Below are 24,168 nucleotides of genomic sequence, written 5' to 3'. Positions count from 1 at the left end.
CAAATCACTCGTAGAAATCACCCCCTCCCAACCTTAGAAACAGATGTCCAAAGTCCTATCTTAGACTTTTTACAATATCATAAAGCCACAATGCCAATATACAGTTTTCGTGACCAGGAAGGGAAGTATGATGTCTAACACATCTCTCTTTAAGTTTTCCTTCTCTCTTCTGATTAGGATCATGGATTTAGAGATGAATAGAACTTTAAAGGTCTTTTAATCCAAATCCCTCATTTTAGAGACAAGGAAACTGAGACCCAGAGCTTAAATGATTTGCCCAGAGTCACACAGTTAGTGTCTAAAGTGTGATTCAACTATGCCCAAAGGGTTAAAAAACTGTGCATACCCTTCGATCCAGCAATACTACTACTAGGTCTGTATCCCAAAGAGATTATAAAAAAGGGACAAAATGTAAAAAATATTTGTAGCAGCTCTTTTTGTGGTGGCAAAAAACTGGCAACTGAGGGGATGCCTATCAATTGGGGAATGGCTGAACAGACTGCAGTATATGATTGTGATGGAATATTATTGTGCTATAAGAAATGATGAGCAGTGGGCAGCTAGGTGGCACAGTGCATAGAGCACTGGCCCTGGAGTCAGGAGAACCTGAGTTCAAATCCAGCCTCAGACACATACTACTTCCTAGCTGTGTGACTCTGGGCAAGTCACTTAACCTCAATTACCTCATTAAAAGTTAAAAAAAAAAAAGAAATGATGAGTAGGAAGATTTCAGAAAACCCTAGAAAGACTTACATGAACTGATGCTGAGTGAAGTAAGCAGAACCAGGAGAACACTGCAAACAGTAACAGTAACATTGTATGATGATCAACTAGGATTGATTTAACTCTTCTCTGACCCAAGACAATTCCAAAAGACTCATGATGGAAAATGCTATCCACATCCACAGAAAGAACTACGGAGTCTGAATTTTGTTTTTGTTTTTTATGGCTTTTCCCTTTTGTTTGGTTTCTTCTTTCACAACATGACTAATGTGGAAATATGTTTACATAATTGCATGTGTACAACTTATATCAAATTGCTTGATGTCTTGGGGAGAGGGGATAGGATGGAGGGAAGGAGAAAAAAATTGAAATGCAAAATCTTATAAAAAATGAATGTTGAAAACTGTCTTTACACGTAATTGGAAAGAATGCTATTTACAAATAAACAAACAAATAAACATTTCCAATCCCTTATTAAAAAAATAAAGTGGGATTCAAACTCCAGGTCCAATGACTCCAAAGTCAGTTTTCACTATGCCACAGTATCTCCTGATTCCTTAAATTCCTTATAATGCTTTTTATCATTTTATATAGATTTGGTATAATAATACTTTTGCTAGATGATTTTTAGATGATAAAAATAAACTCATTTATCCAGAGACAGGATAAGGTATTAAGCCAATCTTCTACTCTGGAAAGTACTGAAAAATTTTTAAAAGTTGTAAAAAGTAATGTTTCCTTGCAAAGGGAAGCAGGAATTCAGGAGAATTTAAAAATAAAAAATTTCACAAAAAACACAGGAATTAGAAATGGAAGGGACAATCAAGATGATCTAATCCAAATTGCTCATTTTGCAGGTAAGGAAATTGAGTTCCTAAGAAGATGATTGACTTGTTCAAGGTCATACAACTAGTTAGAGGAAAAATTGGGGCTAGATCCAAGTCTTCTCCTTTCTAGTCCAATGTGCTTCCACCATACCACAAAACTTCAATTTTTCAGCTAAACGATGCACAACGAAAAACTGGTCCTATGTATTTCAGAACTCTTACACTTAAAACTTGCCACTCCTTATACTTGAACTTTTCCCAAATGATTTTTGCTGCTGAAAAGAGAAAGGTTAATAATAGAACAAAATAAGAAATATATTAAAAACAGCAAAATTTTCCTGGAACATTCCTGAATTTTTTTCTTACTTTAGACTCGAGCTATTACAAGTTTGTTCCAGCTAATAAGAAAACTGGAAATCAAAACAACAATGAGGTTTCACTTCATACCCAGTACATTTGCAAAGATGACTCAAAAAATGACAACAATCAATGTTAGAGGGACTACAGAAAAATATGCACACTAAAGTAATGTTGCTTGAGCTATGAATTAGTCCAGCCACTCTGGAAAGCAATTTAGGGGAAAGAGAGAGGGAAGGGGGGACAGAAAGAAAGGTAGGAGAGAGGGGGAGCAGGAGGGAGGAGGAGGAAGGGAGAGAGAGGGAGAGGGGGAGAAAGAGGAAGAGAGAGAGAGAGAAGACAATATACATTAAAATATTCATAACAGCAATTTTTCTGGTAGCAAAGAATTGGAAGCAAATAAGATGTCCATCAACTACAGGATAACTCAACCTGGATGCAATAGCAAGATATAAACAAGGGAAATCTCCTTTTCCTTTCTTTTGGAGTTCTCCTTTGAAATAGCTTGAAAAATCAATTCCTAAACATCAAAAATTGTTATATTCAACACAGATTTCTTTCATATAAATTTGGTCAAGTTCTGTTATGCTTTTCTACTTCATCTTTAAGTGCCATTGACACTTCACCACACTGTACATTGGGCACTGACATGTCGATGTCAGTGCTTCTACATCACTGATTTAAAAAAAAAGTATAAAAATACCAGAAAATCTGTTTTAGTTCATGTCTGTTGTCCTAATTTCATGAACAAATGATGTCAGAATGGTCTGGCTCAGCTCTTCGAAAATTGGTTTTCTAAACTATTTTTGTTCTTGTTGTGAGATGATAACATTCAGTTTTCAATCTTCCTCCTCCATAATGTTTTGCAAATGAACTTATACTGTCAACTGTCATTGTCCTTGTGTACACTTTTCCTCTTAGAAAAAAGATTGTTAGCCATTCTCCAATTGATAAATGGTCAAAGGATATGAACACAGTTTTCAGAAGAAGAAATCAAAGCTATCAATAGTCATAGGAAAAAATGTTCTAAATAACTAATAATTAGAGAAATGCAAATTAAATCAGCTGTACAGTACCATCTCATACTCCTCAGGCTAAGATGACAGAAAAGAAGAATGACAAATTCTGGAGAGGACATAGGAAAACAGGTACCCTAATGTACCTTTGGTAGAGCTGTGAAGTGGAGCTGTGAAACTGGTCCAAGCATTCTGGAGAACAATTTGAAACTATGCCCATAAGACTATAAAACTGTGCATACCCTTTGACTCAGCAATACTGCTACTAGATCTGCACCCCAAGGAAATGGAAAAAAAAAGGACCCATATGTATAAAAATATTTGTAGCAACCCTTTTTGTGGCGGCAAAGAACTAGAAACTGAGGGATTGCCCATAGGTTAGGGAACAGCTGAACAGGATTGTGATGAAATATTATGCTATAAGAAATGATAAAGGGGATGATTTCAGAAAAACCTGGGAAGATATATATATATAAGCTGATGCAAAATGAAGTGAGCAGAACCAGGAGAACATCATACACAGTAACAATAATATTGTAATAATAATCAATTGTGAAATATTTCGCATCTCTGATCAACATAATGATCAACAATTTCAAAGGACTCATGATGAAAAATGCTATTCACCTCCAGAGAGAAATGAACTCAATGCAGACTGAAGTATTTTTTTCACTTTCTTCATTTTTTTTGCTTCTTCCCCCCCCCCCCAATGTGGCTAATAGGGAAGTATATTTTGAGTGACTTCATATGAATAGAAAGTATTGTATTTCTTGCCTTCTCAATGGGGGTGGGGGTGGGGAAGGAAGAGAATTTGGAATTTAAAATAAAAAATTTTAATTTGTTAAGAGAAAAAAAGAAACAACATTACTTCTTGGCTAAGGGAATGTCTGAGTTCTTGTGATCTCATAGTGGTGACAAATTAATACTCATAAGCTTCTCTAAGAATGAGGGGGAAAAATAAAGAAAATAAGGAAAACAGTATAAACAGTGATTACATTATTTCAAAATGAAAAGAACAAAAAAACTGAAATAATGCTATAAAATTTTAATAAGTCTGACTCAGAGAGTCTCATCATCACCAATAACTTACTGTTAGTTAATGCCAGAAGCACTTTTTATAATAGGAAAGAACTGTAAATAAAGATGCTGGAGAATGGCTAAATAAATTAAAGTACATGAATACACTAGAGAACTGTAAGAAATGACTATGAAGAATTCAGAGGAGCATGTGAAGATTTATATGAACTTATATAAAGTGAAATGAGCAGACCAGGAAAATAATACAACCACAACAACAACAAAACACAGAAACAAAACAGCATGCTATGTCAATAATCATCAAGTGTGGCCACAAAGAGAAGTTGAGAAAAAGGACTTCCTCCCTTCATTATCGAAGTGGTGGACTATGGACATGAAAGGGTACATACATTATCAGGTCAGTATGCTTGTTGGTTGGTTTTACTAAACTATTTGCTTCCCCATCTTTCTTTCTTTCTTAAAAAAAAAAGTCCTTTGTTATAAGTGATGATTATCTGGGGCACATCAAGGGAGGGGATATGTTGGGAAATGAAAATGATGTTAAAATAAAATACATTTTTTAAAAAAAAGTAGAAAAGACAGAATTTGAACCCAGGTTTACTGACTCCAAAATCAATCTATTCATCCACTACACCATTTCTTCTTTGTACAATGGATGTTGGCACATGTATTATAATATTCCTCATGGTGGTCTCTTGGGTAGTGTGTTAGGGGTCTATAAGGATGTAGAGGGCCACTGGCTGTTCAAGAGGTCTCACTGATGGGTGAAGGGCCCTCTCGGGTGCTGATCTTTGAGCAAAGGTCGCCTGGTTCGGTGCTCCATTGCATGGATCTTTAACAATCTTTAACTCCCCTAGTTATTGTATGGTCATTAGCAGTCTATTCTGGGATTGGAGTCAGATAAGTGCATGCATGCACTGTCCTCAGCACAGCATGGGCTACACGTCATTGTACCTTGAGAAAGAGTTACTGTCATTTTACTATATAAGTAAGTGCTTTGCTAAAAATAAACAGAGTTGCTTCCATCTTGTCTCCCGCCTCATCAACGCACATTCGAGATAGAAGGTTAAGGTGGCCTTATCCCTTCAAAGTTAGTACAGGATCCTGGCTCTAGTGGCAAGCTGAATTAGTTGTGCACAACAAACTGGTGCCCAACGTGGGGCACCCCCTTTGGTAGTCTGAAGACTGAAGGGCAGGCAGCAGAGGAAGCTGAGAAAACAACCCACGATCCACAACGTGGGACACCTTTTAGCCTGAAAAGTGAAGGGCCCGGCCAGAAAAAGGGTGGAGAAATCACCCCACGGTCAGGACAGGTCTTTGGGAAGCCAGGCAGCCTCCTTATGAGAGGTCTCCTGAGAGGTAAGATAAAGTCTTATCATGAGGCAAAATCTAGGTAAACTCTCAGATAAGGAACAGCATGTTAGAGTAATATATAAAGTGATTGAGGTACAGGGGTGCTCGGTAACTCCTAAGAAAATAAGAGAGTTTCTAGATATTACTGATATAAAATCTCCATGGCACCCCAGAGAAGGGAACTTAGATTTAGAACAATGGAAAATAGTGGGGGAACAATTGACAGAATTTTATAACACCAAAGGCCCAAAATCAGTTCCTCTGGGTACTTTCACTATCTATAATCTTATAAAAATGGGCTTGTAGCTGTGAGAACAAAGGAAGCTCCCGCCATGTGCCATGAGGAATTTCAAAAATCCCCAAGGGGAAGTAGAAAAGAAACGTGTAGTCACAGCACTATATTGTGGACATTGTGGAGCATTACAAAGTGAAAAGGTTTCCTTTTATAAAAACCAAAACCTTAAGAAAGATTTTGCCTGGTTTTAAAATACCATGAAAAGAAAAGATAAAATAAAATAAAAATAGTATTATTTCATTTGTGTAGGGAATTTCTGACAGGTTTCTCGCTTTTGGATTCTCCCTGTCATTTTGTTCTATGTTTGTCTGTGTCTGTGTGAATGATGGTCTATGATTAATGTCTGTGATCTGTTTAAATGCTGTTAGTGACTTTCTCCCCTCCCCCCTCCCTAATACCAGCCGCATTTCCTGGGAGCGGGTGGATGGGGGACAGAATGGGAGAAAAAGTACTTCATTATTTAGGTTATATAATTTGGTAAAAGGCAAGAAAGTTTAAACATACAGTAATAAGAAAAGTATGGGTGGAAAGAATAGTATAATCTGTTTGCATGAATAGCAGGAATAGATGATTTGAGAGTAAAAAATTTGGAAACTTTTGGAGAAAAAATTCTCTTTCTTTTTTGCATTCTAAAGCTCTGGCCAACGCTTTGGGTGTAAGATTGAAAGATTATGTTGAAAAATATTCTCTTCCTTTCTCTCGAATTCCAACCCTGGCCAGATTGGGGTAGGGGAGAAAAGAAGGAGAAGGAGTAGTTTTCCTCTTCAAATCAAAAAGAAAAGTTTTTAAGTATCGGAACACAATCTAAAGACAATTTAGTTCATTCACATTAGTAATATGCATATTTCAAGTTTTAAAAATTTAGTCTCATTACAAATTGGTACACTTGTATGTGTTGTATCAAGCAATTTTTAATAATTTAGATATTATTAAAATGTGAACTAAAAGAAACTGAAAGGTAGTGAGATAACTGTGTAAATCCAGCTAAATTATTTTATCAAGTCCGGTTAATCTTGTTCTATGATGTTTTATAACTATCATTTAGAAAATCAGGTATTTCTACCTTTACCTATGATTAAAAGAACAGCTTAGAGCTAAAATAATTTAACTATCACTCATGAAAATTACCAAAATTGTTGACTAAGTTATTTGAAGTTACTGTTTTAAAGCCAAGACCTAGAATTCCTTAATTACTTCTGAGTGAAAAGGAGGGGCACAAGACAATTCCCTTAACTTTGTAAGCTTGCCAAAAGCTCCTACCAACTGTGTCAAGGTCGTCTGCTCTGAGAGAAGAATTTGTTTATCTTATTGATTTCCTAAACAATTCATTTAGCTTACTGAGAAATTGTAACTTTATATAAATGATTTCTACTAACTGGTTTTTTCACCAAGGCAAGTTTATATGGCATAACAAAATCACAAGCACGTGAAATTGTTAAGCGCTGTGCTACTACTTGTGTGCCTTTTCAACCCCCTTTCCACGTTGATGTCCATAACCCCAAGGGACTTACACCTAACACCTTATGGCAAATGGATGTTACTCATTATTCTCCTTTTGGAAGACAAAAATATGTTCATGTTTCTATTGATACTTATTCAGGCTTTATTTTTGCTACTGCTCAAGCGGGTGAGGCTGTCCGCTATGTTATTAATCATTTGCTTCATTGTTTTTCTTTCGCTGGCCCACCTCAATGCTTAAAGACTGATAATGGTCCTGCATATATTTCGCAGGGTTTTAAAAAGTTTTGTACTGAGTTCTCTATTAGTCACACTACTGGCCTTCCTTATAATCCTCATGGTCAGGCCATAGTTGAACGTGCCAATCATACCTTGAAAATGGTGCTCCAAAAAACAAATATGGGGAGCTAAGGGATCCCCTTGGCAACAATTGAACACCACACTCTACACTATAAATTGTTTAAAATTCGATAGTTGTAACCTCTCCCCTGCAACAAAATATCTGGCAGGAAATGACAACAGTACTAGTGCCACCACTAAAATCAAACATATTCCTTTCTCCTAAACATAATATGAAAGTTATGTGGAGAGACATTGACGGTGTCTGGCAGGGTCCAGGGCAAGTGCTAACCTGGGGGCAAGGGTTTGTTCTTATTTTCACAGGTGATAGAGAACTCTGGGTCAGAACGAAGGATGTCCGCATTATCCATTCAGAAGGGACAAGGCAAGCAGAAAACACAGGCCAGCCAGGAAATTGAAAGAGCCGAAAGAATAAGAAGAAGGCATTACAAGAACTTTTAACCAAGCTGTGCCTCTTGTCGTTATCATCAGTAGGGATGCAGAATACAGCAGCAGCAGAGACAGGAAATACAACACGATGGGCCTTCGTGACAAAACCACCATGGCCCAGACTAGTTACGTGGGGAGAGACAATACCTGAGGTCATTCTGCAAGGAAATGCCTCCACAGGTTTTGGCAAGGAATTTCATTTCATATCACCTAAGAACCGGTCTCAACACACTGTAAAAATGAACTTTACTGCTGTGGCTTTGGTGCCGCCTATTTGTGTTACAAAAGGCAATGACACCAAAAAACTCTACTTGTTTACAATTATTTAATGTCACCACCCGTTTTGACGGGTATGTGTTTAATAACACAGCACCCCCTCCTTATACTGTTGTCTTTTTTCAATTTTATAAGGTTACTTACACGGGCATCTTGGGGTCACAGTGTGTTAATGACACACCTATCAGACGTCCAAGTAATTCAAAGCCATGCTATCATGTGACACCGATTAGCAAGAGCTTAGGGTATCCTCCTTGGTTATCTTATCATACTTCAGAACGTTATTGTGTTGTGTTACAAAAGAATTTTATGTTACAATCCTGGCACAATTATACTAGGGAGAAAAACAACCATACTTAGGCTTTTGGTGGGTTTCCATTTCCTCAGTGGGTTTCCCTTCATGACAGAGAGGTTGAAAATCAGTTGTGGAAAGCGTGGGCAGCCTCAGGCCCCATAAACATCACGAATTTGCAAGGGACCATCCGTGATAATATGACAATGCGAGCTTGTTTGACTGGTAATCATGCATTTATGTGGGGAAGAGCACAGAATGTTAATATAATGGCCATGGATTCAGGGGAATATAATGTCACTTGTATTAATTACAGGATGTCTGAATGTATAGGAACCAAGATTAGAGACCAAATTATTTTGTTATTACACAGCAAAAGTTTGCCTTGGTGCCTGTGAAAAGCAAAGATTGGTATGAATCACGTTCTGATCATATTTTTGGAATAACAGACCAAAGTAATCAATTAGCAGTTGCTAGGAAAAAGAGATGTACTTCATGTGTAGTATTAGGAATTGTTTCACTTATAGCTATCATAACTGCTTCTGTATCTTTATCTCAATCTATATCTATCGCAAGAAATGAAATGGTTCAAGCTGATTTTATGGGGATCAATTAGCTCACAATGTACCTAAAGGTTTTCAAACACAAAAAAGGATAGATGATGAATTTTACCATATGCTTGAGGAAATGAAGGAAACCATTATTGAAATAGGTGATGAATGGGATATTTTAGAATATAGAACACATTTGAAATGTGATTATAGGTATGAATTCATTTGCCTTACCAATGTTAAATACAGTAAATCCCAATGGGATTGGCAAAGACTATGTAGGCATCTAAATGGGCTGTTTGGCAATTCTACTACTGCAGTGGATATTGATGACTTATATGAAATTACTAAAGATATTGCAAGGGCAGCTGATAAAGATTTGATGCCAGATAAAACTGCCCAACATATACTTGATTGGCTAGATAAACTCCATAACCCTTTTGATAAGCTTGGACATTGGCTTATGGCTCTATTGTCTTCTTTGTTGCCACTATGTTTGCTATTGCTGGCCATGCTGTGTTTTGGACCATGTTTGCTCAGGTGCATAGCTAATCAGATAAAGGACTTTGGGACTGAGCTTCATATGCTACGTCTCCAACAAAAAAAAAAGGGGGAACTGCTAGGGATCTATAAGGATATAGAGAGCCACAGGCTGTTCAAGAGGTCTCACTGATGGGTGGAGGGGCCCTCTCGGGTGCTGATCTTTGAGCAAAGGTCGCCTGGTTGGTGTTCCATTATATGGATCTTTAACAATCTTTAACTCCCCTAGTTATTGTATGGTCATTAGCAGTCTATTCTGGGATTGGAGTCAGATAAGTGCACGCATGCACTGTCCTCAGCACAGCATGGGCTACATGTCATTGTAACTTGAGAAAGAGTTACTGTCATTTTACTATATAAGTAAGTGCTTTGCTAAAAATAAATAGAGTTGCTTCCATCTTGTCTCCCGCCTCATCAACGCACATTCGAGATAGAAGGTTAAGGTGGCCTTATCCCTTCAAAGTTAGTATAGGATCCCGGCTCTAGTGGCGAGCTGAATTAGTTGTGCACAACAGTAGTGCTCCTTGTGAGCAATGAGATCAAGTACCCCATAAACTTATGTTTTTTTGTTGGGCACCACTCAGCCAGCTCCTTTAATCACAGACTCATAGGATCACAGATTTAGCTCAGGAAAGGATCTCTGAGGCTAGCAAGTCCAAATCTTTCATTTGATAGAGGAGGAAATGATGGCACAGAGAGGTTAAATGACTTTGCTTGGGATCACACAGCTACTAAGTGTCTGAAGGTAGAATTAAAGTTTGGTCTTCCTGATTTCAAATCCTAGGCTCTATCCACTAAACAATGCTGCCTCTATATTCATCTCTTTAAGGAAAACAACAAGCCATCCCTTCATTTATTTGCAAGGTCGTTATGTCTTCTGGTTTCATTTACAGTAAGTATGTCAATATAGATGTGGTTTAATTCCTCCATGTCAACTAAGTCACTGGACAAAGAATATATTAATATACACATTTAAATTAATGCTTGTAAACTAAGCCCCATTAGCCCCCTTTTTATAACAAACTGCATTGGACCAATGTTCATTTTGTATTTTTGTCCATCTCATGTATGACCTGGTTAAAAAAAATTTAAAGGGTAAGCAACATTCTGGTAACAAACTCCATAATTAGTTAGGTTAGTCCAAGTACAGCAGACATGTACTCTGTCAAAAAGTCCATACACATACATATGACCCTCCCTGATAATACTTGCTAGAGCTTGCTGATGTAGCAAAGCCCCACGTCATCTCGATGCAATGATGAAGACAAGAGAATGACTTTTGTCAAGAATCTTCTACATACAGTGAAAAGTCCCCTTAAATTATTTTTTGTTAAAAGTCAAGGACTGAAATAAACTTTTTCTGCAAGAAAGGAAGATAGTCTATAACAAATGAGTTATTGTCTTACCTTGCCAACAATAGCAGGGATATTCATTGAGTTGGTTGCAAAACCCATTCCATATGCCATGGCTGCTTCCACTCCCAAAAACCTGGCCACTAACTTCTCTAGCTCTTCATGCTTATCCAGATTTCCTATATACAGAATGAATACTAGTTTCAAAAATTCAAACTTTCCAAATTTAAGAATCATTTCTAGTTTGAATCTAAGTAAGGTATAACTATGAGGACCAGGAATTTAAAAGGAGTGAGAGTTATGTATAATGTTAACTTATTTTAAAATGCATACCACTTAAATATTCACAATTCAAAACACAAATTAGTATTGTGTAGACACACAATCAGCAGTTAATTGCTTACTGAATAACCTAGGAAGCACATTTGCTGTATGTGGCTACTAAATAATGCTCCTTATACACATGATAAGGACACATAAAGTCTTGAGCTGAACATAATATAACATCTTTCTGTTTTAACAACACCAGCCAGAAAACCCAAGGATCTTTAGGGCACCTCCCTCCATCCAAGGTCTAAGAGAAATATGCTAGGTCTGACCTCTTGATTCAGCTTGCTTCTCACTGGAATCTACTTTAGTGAAGGAATTGAATGTTTTCTCTAGATGACTGTCTGTTTACACAATTATGAGTGTGAAGTTTGCAACTACCATTAACAGGACTAATATGATTCTGTAGAATATAATAACAAAACATTTTAAAATGCAAAACAGATGTTGTCAAAACTTGTACTATTAACCAAAACAGCCATACGAGGCTGAATGTTACAAGGAGTAAAGAGATACAGCAGTGGCACTAGTCAATACTGGTGATATCAATGTAAACTTTGTAGTCCAAACATATTTTTTGTAAGCTCAATAATACTATAAAACCGAAGAAGGATAAAGCTATCCTATACCATTCATGACAACCAATTCTTTAAGAGCAGACGCATTTTTCTTTTATTCTGTCTCTGAAATAAAAACTAAATTTGTTCTCTAAAAAGTCCATCTTTGTACAAAGCTATCTTTTCTATCATTGTGGAGCTTTCTTATATTCAAGCAACTAGTTAACATCAATTAGTATAGACACTTAGAATGGAGGGAAAAAAATCAATACTAAGCCTGCTAAATTTCATAATCAAGATTTTGTTTATTTCGTATGACTTCTTATGATCTTAGAGATCATTTAGTCCAATTTCTTTATTTCACAAAGGATGCAAATGAGTTCCAAAGGCATTAAATGATTTACCCAATGTCATGAAGAAAAACAAAGAAATATTAATATTATTTTGCAGAGCCCAGTACATAACAGACACTTAATAAAAAAAAGCCTGTGGAATGATTTCTCGGGCAACTACCATTACCTCAGGCCCTTTGACTCCAAATCCAGTGTTCCATCATATGCTACCTGTCATTATCTAATGTCAACAATAGCTTCAATTCAAATGATAAAATATTCAGTTTTAATGTTTTGCTTATGTGAAGTTTATAGCCATAATTTTGATAATCAGTTCATTAACCAATATAAATTTCAGAAACTTCAGTTTTGCAAATGTAAGCCTGGGGCTAAGCTTACCAATCTCCTGCCTACTGCTACATACTCCAGCTCCGTACTCCTCCAGGACTCTGGCTGCTGCTTCTTTGCACGTCCCAGTGTTCTTTGCAAATCCAAGATAGTTGTAGGAACCCATGTTGATAACATCTTTAATTATATTCCCTGTGTACCTGTGTTTTAATAGCACATGGGCAATGAAACCCATAAGTCAAAACAAAAATTTAGTAATGAAATATATTAGTGGTATTAAAAAACTGCTAGTGACCATAGTAAATAAACAAAACCTAGTCTTACACTTTTAAAAGGAATACTCCTTTTGAATCTAAATCCTACTATGTATCTGATCAATTGCAACTGTGGATAACATAAAGCAAAAGCTGTTTAAATACTTTTAGGAACTAGTTAACCAAGGGAAAAATTTAGAACTGGGCATGTCTAGCTTGGACAAGTAGCTATCACAGCTCAAGTAATGGAGATGTTGTATGGAAAAGAGATCAGATTTGATCTACTTGGCACCAGCGAAGAGAATTGGGAAGAGTGGATAGAAGTTGCATAGAGGAAGATTTAGATCCATATGAGGAAAAACACATTAACTATTAGAGGTGTTTTAAAATGGACCTGCTTCCCTCAGTTGGTAATGAATCTTCTATCCCTTTCAAGCAACAGTTGTATGACCACTTTTCACTAATGTTACATGTGGAGTGAACTAAACTTGTGAAGTCCTTTCCAACTCTAAGATTCCATGATTCTGACAGCTTTTGCTCGTCAGATGTTAAGACACATGAAAAAGAAAAAACCTATAGCCCATAGTCTGCAAATAATTTGAAAATTTTCCATACTATATGCAAACTTTAAAGCACTTAAGTTAAATTACTCTATGAATTCCATTTTTCAGACATTTTTCTTTTTTGGGGTAACATTTCCATGCAATCTTGTTATAAACCTTTAAGTAGTTAAAAAGAAAGACATTTGATTGTAATAAGGAGCATAAGGCTGGTGTTGATTGAAGGCCAAATTTAATGACTTCAAAGCAACACAACATATATGTTATATCGTTGGCTAGGACTTTAAATCCAACAAAGTTAAATGTAACAGAAATGTAAAATGACAGAAAAGAACTTTAAAAACTCAACAGCTTTTATTCTATTTTTTCAATGAAACCTGTAGGTTTATGGTGGGAATTAAGCTTACCTCCAAAAAAACTTTCATTCAATTCATTATCAAGCATACCCAAAATTAAGTCTATTTTGTTTTTCACTTATAGAGTTATCATTTGGAAAATTATCTGTAATACAGACTCACTTGAATGACCAATTATAATCATGGGAATGTCTTTCCATGATGTCCACCTTGGCTCCAGGCACACTACAGATTGGTCGGTTCCAGTTGTCTCGAATTCGCATGTAGAGGTTCCTTGTGTAGAAGTTTTCAAAGTCCTGATACAATGAGACAAAGTCCTGGCCAACAAATAATAAAACAGAGAAAAATCATGGTAACCAAAGTCAGAAATTTTGTCTTTCTCTCATTGAATTCACATTTTAGCCAGCAATCAACACCAAAAAAAGTTAAGTTCAAGCACAATAGTTTCAAAGTTTTTTTTAATCAACAAAACCAAATTTGTAACATTTCCCTCACCACAGAACTTAAAGAAACCTAAAATGTAATAGAAACATAAATGTAAAGGGAAATGAGAACTCTAAAGTACTGATATTCTGAAACTTCATGGGACCCATGATATGACAAGTGTAGGCACACCCTTAATCCATGAAGACTATAAACCTAACTAGGACTTTTCCTCCTATGCAATTCTTAGCCATCTTTCCATAAATCCTCCATTGAGCAACTTTATAATGTGTTTATGAGAATCCTTCCTCTCTTGAGATATTTTAATATGTTTTACATAACACGCAATGGTATCCACCTGCTGTTCCTGACTTCCCCTAAGGGTGTCTTTTTAAGCAGAAGGTGCTTAAAACCTAAAATTTCCCCTAGTTAAAAAATCACTAAGAAGTTAGATATTGGGAAAGATTTCCTGTCTTTGTAAGCTACTTGATATGAAGTTATGGAATATCTACTGAGCTAAGAAAAAATGGATAGCTATCTTAATTGTTAAGTACAATTCTGCCCGTATTCCTAGAGCAAAGCTTCTTAAACTTTTTCCACTCAGGACCCCATAGTTTAAAAAGCGCTGTCCTAATAAGATATACAGGCAATGGGGTATAGAAATCTGTCCTGCCATACAGGAAAATAGAAGGGGAAGTGGATAAGAGAACTGTGGGGGAAGATAGAAGGGAAGGCAGATTAGGGGAAGGGGTATTCAGAACGCACACTGTCTTGGGGTGGGGGCAGGGACTAGATGAGGAGAAAATTTGGAACTCAAAATCTTGTGGAAGTAAATGTTGAAAAGTAAAAATAAATAAATTAATAAAGAAAAAAAAGGGGGGGGAAAAGAAGCACCATCCTTGAGAATATCAGGAGGTTCTTTTAGTCAGCCAGTAAACACATTAGTGGCTGCTCTATTCACTCTCCTAGGTTGTTGAAAGAGTCAGGAAGAGGAGAGTAGAGACAAAAGAAGTAATCCATGCCAAATCTATATTGTTTCATAGAATGAAACACTAAAGAATCCAATATTCTTCCTGAACAGATTTTTCATTGACCAATCTTTTTTGCCTGATTAAAGAAAGGATCATGGATCTTCAGCTGGAAGAGATGTCAAGGCCATCTAGTTCAATGTTCTTGATTTATAGATGAGGAACCTGAGGTCTGGGGAGATTTAGTGCCTGCTTTGCCCAAGGTTACATGTCAGAAGTGGGGTTTAAACTCAGGCCTTCTAATTCCAGATGTTGGGCCCAGTACTTGCCTTGCTGCCCTTTAATATATAACTTGTGTCTCCATTTTATTAATTTCCAGATTAAAAGGTTCCAAATATCTACTTCAGTTGTGTTTAAAATAGGATATTGATTTAGAAATCTGTATGAGATGTGCAATATAAAAACCTATCTTACAGGAGGAAAGTATGCCTTTGAAAAAGGAGTAAAAAACGGGGGCAGCTAGGTGGTGCAGTGGATAGCACTGGCCTTGGAGTCAGGAGGACCTAAGTTCAAATCCGGCCTCAGATACTTGATACTTACTAGCCGTGTGACCCTGGGCAAGTCACTTAATCCCATTGCCTAGCAGAAAAAATAAAAAAAAGAAAAAGGAGTAAAAGATGGAACAAGGAAAAAGTTAGCCAGTCAGTTTTTTCTACAAATAAGTCAAGGTTTTCCCCAAAAGTCTTCTCTGCCAGGTACAACCTCAATCAGGGTCACAGAGATTCTAATAAAATGGTTGAGAAGGATGAGCACTAGAGCCTGTGCTGAATGTAGATGAAAATAATCTTCCCCAGTGAATATATGAGATGCTAGACAAGTGGCCAAGGGAATATGAACCCAAAATAAGTGAAACAACCTAGCCAGGCACCTGTCTCTACTTGTGCCTGGCCTGGGAATTAGGAAAGGGTTCTATTCCTCCCTACCCATTTTACAGAGTGAGACAAGTGAAGTCTTGAGAAAGGAATAGATCTTGGGGCAGAAATAGTGGTGGGAAGCAAGGTTGAAGGAGGCTACTAAAAGAAGGAAGAGCAGATTAAAACTTTATCTCTCTCATCTCCACTCCCCCTACCTAAACTCCCAAGGTCAGCACCTCCCACGTTCCTAATTCAGCTAGGAATGACGGAAGCGCTTCTTGGTTAAAAAACAGAAGGGCCTACCTACAGTTTAGCTTTAGTACTAAAGAAATCCTAACATTATGACTCCATGCTCAAACTTCTGACTAATGGATTCCTTACTTTTTACAGGAGCCAGAGGCAGCTGAGTAATTCCCTGGGCAAATTATGCCCCTCTCCTCCCTAATATCAACTTTTGTCCCTTCAGGGCTGGGGCTGTCATTGTAATGAGAAATGTGATCACAGGCCAGCAGAATAAGAGACTCTCTTCACAGTACGATTGAAAAGGTAATGGAAGGGGCCCTCACCAAAACGGTCTCCCCACCCAGATACCATGAGTTTTTTGGTTGTTCTTGTTTAAACATACTATTTCAGTCCCTCAGGGACATCTTTTATTAAAGGAGAAACTTTGTAAGCAGACATTCCAACTATTAGGAGCCATACATAACTACTGCTCCCTGAATATAAAGTATTATCTCTATGTAATTCATAGCTATCTTTCAAAGAGAGTAGCAAGAGTTATGATTTTCAGTTCATGGATTAGGAATAGAAGGATGAAATGCCTTGTCCAAAGTTACCAGAATTCAGAAGCACAGTGAGTACACCCATCGGTCGGGGACTGTTTACGTGGCCTCAGCATGAGTCCCAACAAGAACTCTCACCTCTAGTTCTGATTCCACAGATTCTATTCCTTTAAAAGAACACAGCTTAAAATACATTGTACATCTTATCAAATGAGATTTCATTTTGACATGCTAGCTTTTGAAGTCACTAACAATAACTGTTCCGACCTTGAGAGGAAGAGCTTGAAAAAGCTCACGCTCAAAAAACCTGTCAGTCCACACAAAAGGATTTAAAACTCCATCCTTGACATTCTGTGCCTTAATGAAGAGGAAGGAGGCAGAAGGAGAGCCATAATCAAGTACACTCATTCTGGCAGTCAAGTAATTTCTGAAAACAAACTCATTTCAGAAAGGTAAACAAGCCAATTCCAAAAATTAGCAAACCTAGGAAATCAAAGTTTCCTGTCTATGAAATAATAATACTACCTACTATTTGGGCATTATATGCTTTCAAAGGATTAAGAATTCTCAAGTTTTTCCAAATAATTTGAAAATTAAATTGATACTTGCTCATTTTAAAAATGAGAGCTACCTATTCCCTTATAGCCACAGACAAAGCCCTGTAAAAACCATAGCTGCCAACACAGAACAGAGGATCTTTCCCTATGGCTGTAAGATAATATTCTAAAAAAAAAAAGGATCCAGCTTTCCAGCCTCTGTCCTTCCACTTCCCTACTTGTTTAGAAGTGAGCAATATGTACTTCTTCCTCAGGGAAACATTTAACTTAAGAGGAGGAAAGGATGGGAGAAATAACCTATACAGTGACACAGGTTTTATATTCCTGTTATTAAGGAAAAAATGATGGTCCATTAACTTTTCAAAAAAAAAAAGGTATAATTTTTCCCTTAAGCTGCGATTGGGTGCTATTTCATCAATATTTATTGTCCTTTTCTTTCTCTTTGACCTATTTCTGAAACACCTCACGTAGCCATAAGGCTCTCAAACCATCTTTTCCTCCTTTTCCCCATATACTGATATTTACATCTTGAAGGGTACCTATATCCTAATGGGAATCAAGGAAGCATTTATTAAGCACCTATTATATGCTGGGGCTATGAGGACAAAAGCAAAATAGTCTCTACCCTTCAAGGAGTTGACATCCCCAACAGGAACACAACACATACGTATAAGTGTTGTTTAATCATTCTCAGTCGTGTCTGACTTTTCATGACTCACTGTGGAGTAGTTTGCCATTTCCTTCTCCAGCTTGTTTTAGAGATTAGGAAAGTGAAATAAACAGGGTTAAGTGACTTGCTCAGGGTAATACAGCTAGTAAATGTCTGAGGCCATATTTGAACTCAGGAAAACGAGTCTTTCTGACTCCAGGCCCAGCGCTCTATCCACTGCATCATCTAACTGCCCACATACATACAAAGGCATACTCAAAACACATAAAAAGCAAACACAAGAAAAACTTGGAGAAGGCACTTCCAACTAGGGGGACTAAGACAGACTTCCTGCAGAAGTTGGAGCTTAAGCTGTATCAAAGGAAGACAGTGATGCTAAGAGGCAGGAATAAGGAGACGCAGCACACCAGGCATGGGGTACATCCAGTGCACATGTTACATACAGAGACAGGAGATGGAATGTCCTGTGTGAGCAATAGTATTTAGTCAGTAAGGCTGGAGTTCATGGAGAGCTTCAATATATAAGAAGGCTGAAAAAGCAGGGTAAAGTTAGGTTACAAAATGCCAAGCCAACATTTTTATTTGATCCTACAGGATTAGAGAGGCATTGGAGTTTGAGAGGTAAGAGGGACGTGGCCAGAACTATGCTAGCCAGAAAATCACTGATGCTACAAGGCAGTTAGATTGGACCAAGGGAAACCCTAAGGCAAAGTAACTAATAGCAATCTACTCCAATAGCCTAGGTGAAAGGCAATGTGGACCTAAGCGAGAGCAGTAGCTTTGTACAGTGGGCCCATGAGAGAGAGGCTGAGACAGAAACAATGTTTCACAACAAACTGGATAGGAGGCATGAGTGAGAGTGAGGAGCAAAGGATGACACTGAGTCTTTGAACCTGGGTAATTACAAGGATTGGGGTACTCATGAAGAGAAGTTTGAAAGAGGTGGAGGTTTGGGGAGAAAGAGAATGAGTTCTGTGTTGGACATGCGGAGTATGAGATGCCTACTGGAGATCCGATTCAAAATGTCCAGCAAGTGGTCGATGATGCAGGGCTAGAGCTCAGGAGATACTAGAGCTAGATATACAGAACTGGTTATATAAAGGCACATAATATATTCTGAGTCCTGGAAATACAAAGACAAAAGCAAAATAGTTTCTACCCTCAAGGAGTTCACGTTCTTGAGAAATGAACCCATAAGAGCTGATGAGGTCACCAGGTGGAAATAGAGAGAAAAAGGTAGGAGGGTCCAAGACACTCACAACTGGTAAGCATGACAGGGATGGTGGGCTAGCCAAGGAGATCAATAGGGAACCATAAGGAACAATATGGCCCAGTTATATCTAGAGAAGACAGAACTGAAGAACTGAAACCTCTTAAAACTAACCTGAGTTAAAAGTGAAGGGTATTTCACACAAAAGCAGTGGAACTTTATTTTCCTAAAAGACAAATACAAATTTCCGTAAGAAACTTCTAAAAAAAAATCTGCTACAGGTTATGCTTGTACTTCCAAAGTTAAGAGCTCAGCTTGCTTATTTTCTCTACATAAAAATTTTGATAGGACAAATACTTTAAGAAATTGGTTTCCCATATTATGTGGGGTAGGGGTATGTGCTCCAATTACTTCTGAAATCTAGATTTCTTGCCTAAACCTTCAAGTTGTATATCAACAAATTCTCCTTCTCTTGAGTTGCCTGTTTCTTTCTTTCTTTCTCTTTTTTTTTGAGTTGCCTGTTTCTTTACGATCTGAAATATCTCTAGGCCCCAGTTCTCCTTTTTTTCCATTTGATTTCTACATAATTTTAAAAACTAAAAAGATCATGCTACAACTAAAAAAATCAAACTTCTGGAAGGAAAGAAAAAAATACTTATCATGACTTATATTTTCTTCTAAAAGTTTTCTCTCTTCTCCTTTAACAGCTCTCATGTCTTCAAAAAAATTCTGTGTCTATCTTGAGCAGACAGAGGCTCAAAACAATAATCTTTTTTTTTAAGGGGGATGGTAGTTTGGAGGCAATCAGGGTTAAGTGATTTGCCCACAGTCATATAGCTTGTAAATGAGGCTGAATTTTAACTCAGGACCTCCTGACTCCACCGCCAGTGTGCTACCCATTACACCACCTAGGTGCTCCCCAAAACAATAATCTAGGTTCTTGTAGAGTCCAAACTAATATCTGACCTTAAGGAAATCCATTTTAACTGTGATGCAAAAGAATTATTCTAGTTTCTCTATCTGAGAAAAAAATGGAAGCACTTGAAAACATAATAATAATAATGATAATAAACTGCTTTTAAGTTACAATAGTTCAATAGAGCTGTTGATTTATTCTGGCCATAAGTCAGATATAGATTTTTACCAAAGGAAGGTTAAAAAGGAAATCACAAACCTTTAAATTCACGTAGTTTCTTTTCTGTGGTAGAAAACAACCCAATAAATCTAAAAACATCTCAGGCATAAGCAACTAGTTTCAACATTGTCACAACTTTAGAAAATGAGCACATCCCAAGGAACTCCAACATGAAGCAAAATTTAAAAAAAATTACTCTATTTTAGGAAGTATAAAGTTAATTTGTATAAAATGAAAGTGTTTTTTTTTCTGTTAAAAACTCAACATATTATTTTAATAAGGAAAACTGGACACTTAGATTATCTGTCAATAAATCATTATATCAGTGACATAACAATTTCATGAGGGTAATATCGTGGTGAGACCTCCCTCCACCAATTCAGACTGGCAAATCACTTGTAACCTGTAATCTTAGAGGGGTGCCTGGGACACTGAGAGGTTGAAAGTCTTGCCCGTACTCACATAGCTACTACTACTAATGATAAGACTTGAACCCAAGTCTTCTTAACTTTAAGACCAAACCTTTCTGCTACTCCTTAAGCTATCTGTGGTGACATTAAAAAAAAAATCATACTGAGTAAAAGTCAAGATCTTAAAACTGCTCTTAGAAAAATACAACCTTGGATTTAAAACTGTATATTTAAATATATGAAGGGATCCATCAGAGGACAAAACTACAAAAATAAAACCCAATCCTGTGTAATTATACATACTTCATCATACTTTCTCCAAATAAGAGATGAGATGAAAAAATTTACCTTCCTTCCTTTGCAGAGGGAATGTGTCAGGGGAGAACTATGGATGTTGAATACTGTATACACTGTCAGACTTGCTTATTGTATTGGTTAGTTTTGCTAAACTGCCTTTTCGTCCTCTCTTTCTCTTCTACTCCTTGTTATAAGGGATGCCTGGGGGCTGGGGGTGGGGGGGGAACATAATAAAAAAGAAAGATGTTATAAAACCATAAAGATAGCAATATAAGTTTTTAAAATTTTTTAAATTTCAAGTGTGGCTCCACAGCTATATTATGCATATAACTTCCTAATCTTCAAAAAGTTTTTTAAAGTGATGATCATAAACAAAATTAGAGAAAAATAAACTTTACACAATAATCAACAGTCACATATGTGAGTAGATAGGTGGCATTTTCATTCCTCTGGTATGAAATTAACTTGTCTAGCTATTAACGCTTAACTCCAGAGCAAATACTAACCAGTATCATTCCAAATCTTAAGCTTTGGGATACAGATCAGCAGCCAGAAAATCAGCCCTTTAAACTTGCAAAGATGTTCAATGGAAACTTCATGGACACAATTTGTCAACATGCAAAGTTAAAAGTTAAGATATGCTCCAAATTACCAAGTGCACAGAAAACCTGAGATGAACCGCTGCTGATGACTCCAAAATATTCTTAATAATGCTTTTATTAAGTGTAACAAGAGAGTGCAATGACTATATTTATATTCTGTACACAAAACTTAATTCTTTGCAGGCTTAGTACAAAGGGGAAAGAGGCAAATCAAACAAAAACATAGACTTCTTAGAAGGTATAAACTAAAGACTTCTTAAAAGGCATAACTCCAAAAAGCTTCTTATAAATGAAGAGTCTCTCCCCAGTAGACAAGACATCCAAGGACATGAACAGGCAGTTCTCAAGGGAAGAAACCAAAACTACTAATTGTGAGAGAAAAAAAAAGATTCCAATCATTAACAAAAGAAATACAAAATTAAAGCAATTTAAAGGTTTTACCTACTTAGCAAAGACTGACAAAAAAGGAAAATTACAGCTCTTGGAGGGTGTGAGAAGGCCAAACTATATATGCACTGTTGGTGGGTCTATGAATTGGTCTAGCGATTCTGGAAAGCAATTTGAAACTAAACCTCAAAAGTTGCAATTTTGAGATTCCATCTCACACCCATCAGAGTGGTAGAGATGATGAAAAAGGAAAATGAAAAATGTTTGAGAGGCTTTGGGAAAATAAACATGTTGATGCCCTGTTGGTGGACCTATAGCTCAATACACCAAGCAACAACACTGTGCTATTAATTGTCCTAAGAGGCTGTTAGAACAGCAATTACCAGAAAAGTATCTGTTGGGTACATTTTGAAGGAAGTTAAGAACAAAATCCTTCCAGGAATCCTTATTCACACAATCAGATCTATTTCCTCCTATTGTATATGAAAATTAAACAGTCCAGGTTGTAGTCACATATGAGGCCCTCCCCAGTATCTCCTTTCAGAGAACTGCAGTGAAAAGAGTATTAGATTTGTACTCAGAAGACCTAGGCTTAAATTCAGACAGGGATATTTCCTGAGTAACCTCAAACAAGTCACTTAATTTCCCTGGTCTTAACTTTAAAATTATGGGGTTTAATTAGATGATTTAACTCCTCTTCAATTTCTAAATCTTTGATCCTTATCATCCCATCCTTCCTATTTCTGGAAATAAAATCATTTAAAAACACCATGAAAACATTAAAGTAGAGCAAGCATGTGATTACTAGCCAAAATAATTAATTCCAAGATTACTTACAATTTCTATTTTCTTCATATTTGGATATTAATGATTTTGAAAATTCTGAAGTCCTGCTGGGCCTAAAACAATATATGTATCTGAACTCCTGGTACCTTCCTACTGCAAAAGAGATAAAGCAATATCTTGGGAGGGCACATACAGTCTAATCTATACATCTGTGCTCAATATTTGTGATTGAGATCCAGCTCTACCCAATTAAAAGGGAAAAGAACTCTATCAAGAATTAGATCTAATTTGTATAAAATGTATAAAGTTATTCTTACTACATCTTTATCAGAGATGTTAACTGAAGAATTCAGTGTCACTTGAATCAATTGTCTTAAGAGAATTATTACATTAGGTGTACAAGGAGGAATGGCAGACAACACAGAGAAGGTGTTGGGGATACAAATTCCTGGAAGAGATCAGGATGTGGTAATAGCATGTAACTTGCATATTATAATCTGCTAGAATTGAGTGCGCATTTGGCACCCATTCTAACATCACATGACTCCCCCTCTCCACAGTCCATTATTTTAAAAATCCCTCTCTTGTCTAACTCCACTTCTCAAACAGAAAATGTTTAGTACAGCAGAGGGAACACTGATCTTGGAGAAAGAAGACCTCACTTTGCATTCATTCCATTTAACTCTCTCTATGAACCTGGGCTAGTTACCTCTTTAACCCTTAGCTCCCCATCTGTAAAAAAGGGATAATACTTTCTTTCACTACCTATTTCAAAGGGTTATGTAAATAAGACTTCTTATTATTCTTACAACAATAATGTTGAGGTCTGTGGTCCCTAAGAACTTTCTCTATTAGTGATAACTTTTAGAAATTTCTAGAGCTAGTTTAGCTTAAGACCAAAATAATGTTTTCATGATTAATAGCTAAAATTAAATGCTACAAAGATTTAGACTTTTTTTTGTGAACCTTCCTTTTCTCCAATTCCTCTATTCCTTCCAAATTCACACCTCCAGGAAACATTGCCTGATTCACCCCATTCCACTCAAATTACTACTTTGATCTTCCGTCCTCAGGGGCAGCTGGGTGGCACAGTGGATAGAGCATGGGCCCTGAAGTCAGGAGGACCTTAGTTCAAATTCTGCCTCAGGTCAAACACCTGACACTTACTAGCTGTGTGACCCTGGGCAAGTCACTTAATCCCCATTGCCTTAAAAAAAAAATCTTCCACCCTCAACATAAACATATGAATATGCTTATTTATACCTTGCTTAGTAAATATAAAACCATATAATTAAGTACCTTAAATCCAACCCATAACTGTACAATGTAAGTTGCCTCTACAACATCTCCAACAAATGTTCAGTCAGCTTTTACTTCAAGATCTCTAGCAAAGAGAAAATTATGACCTACCAGGCAGTCCCTTCTA

General features: G+C 36.9%; 1 protein-coding gene across 1 annotated transcript in view; it reads right to left on the bottom strand.

The window, feature by feature from the left end:
- Positions 1-24,168, bottom strand: part of SPTLC2 (serine palmitoyltransferase long chain base subunit 2) — a 150,361-nt gene that overhangs the window by 87,843 nt on the left and 38,350 nt on the right. The window contains exons 3-5 of the mRNA XM_020986168.2: positions 13,764-13,918; positions 12,483-12,631; positions 10,922-11,046 (exon numbers count right to left, since the gene is read on the bottom strand). Coding sequence (XP_020841827.1) covers positions 10,922-11,046; positions 12,483-12,631; positions 13,764-13,918 — 429 coding nt within the window. The remainder of the gene's footprint in view (positions 1-10,921; positions 11,047-12,482; positions 12,632-13,763; positions 13,919-24,168) is intronic.

This window comes from Phascolarctos cinereus, unplaced genomic scaffold (genome assembly GCF_003287225.1).
Source record: "Phascolarctos cinereus isolate Bilbo 61053 unplaced genomic scaffold, phaCin_HiC Scaffold_3;HRSCAF=262, whole genome shotgun sequence".
Classification (NCBI taxonomy): Eukaryota; Metazoa; Chordata; class Mammalia; order Diprotodontia; family Phascolarctidae; genus Phascolarctos; species Phascolarctos cinereus.
The sequence above is the reverse complement of the archived record's forward strand: the minus strand, read 5'-3'. Positions and strand labels throughout refer to the sequence as shown.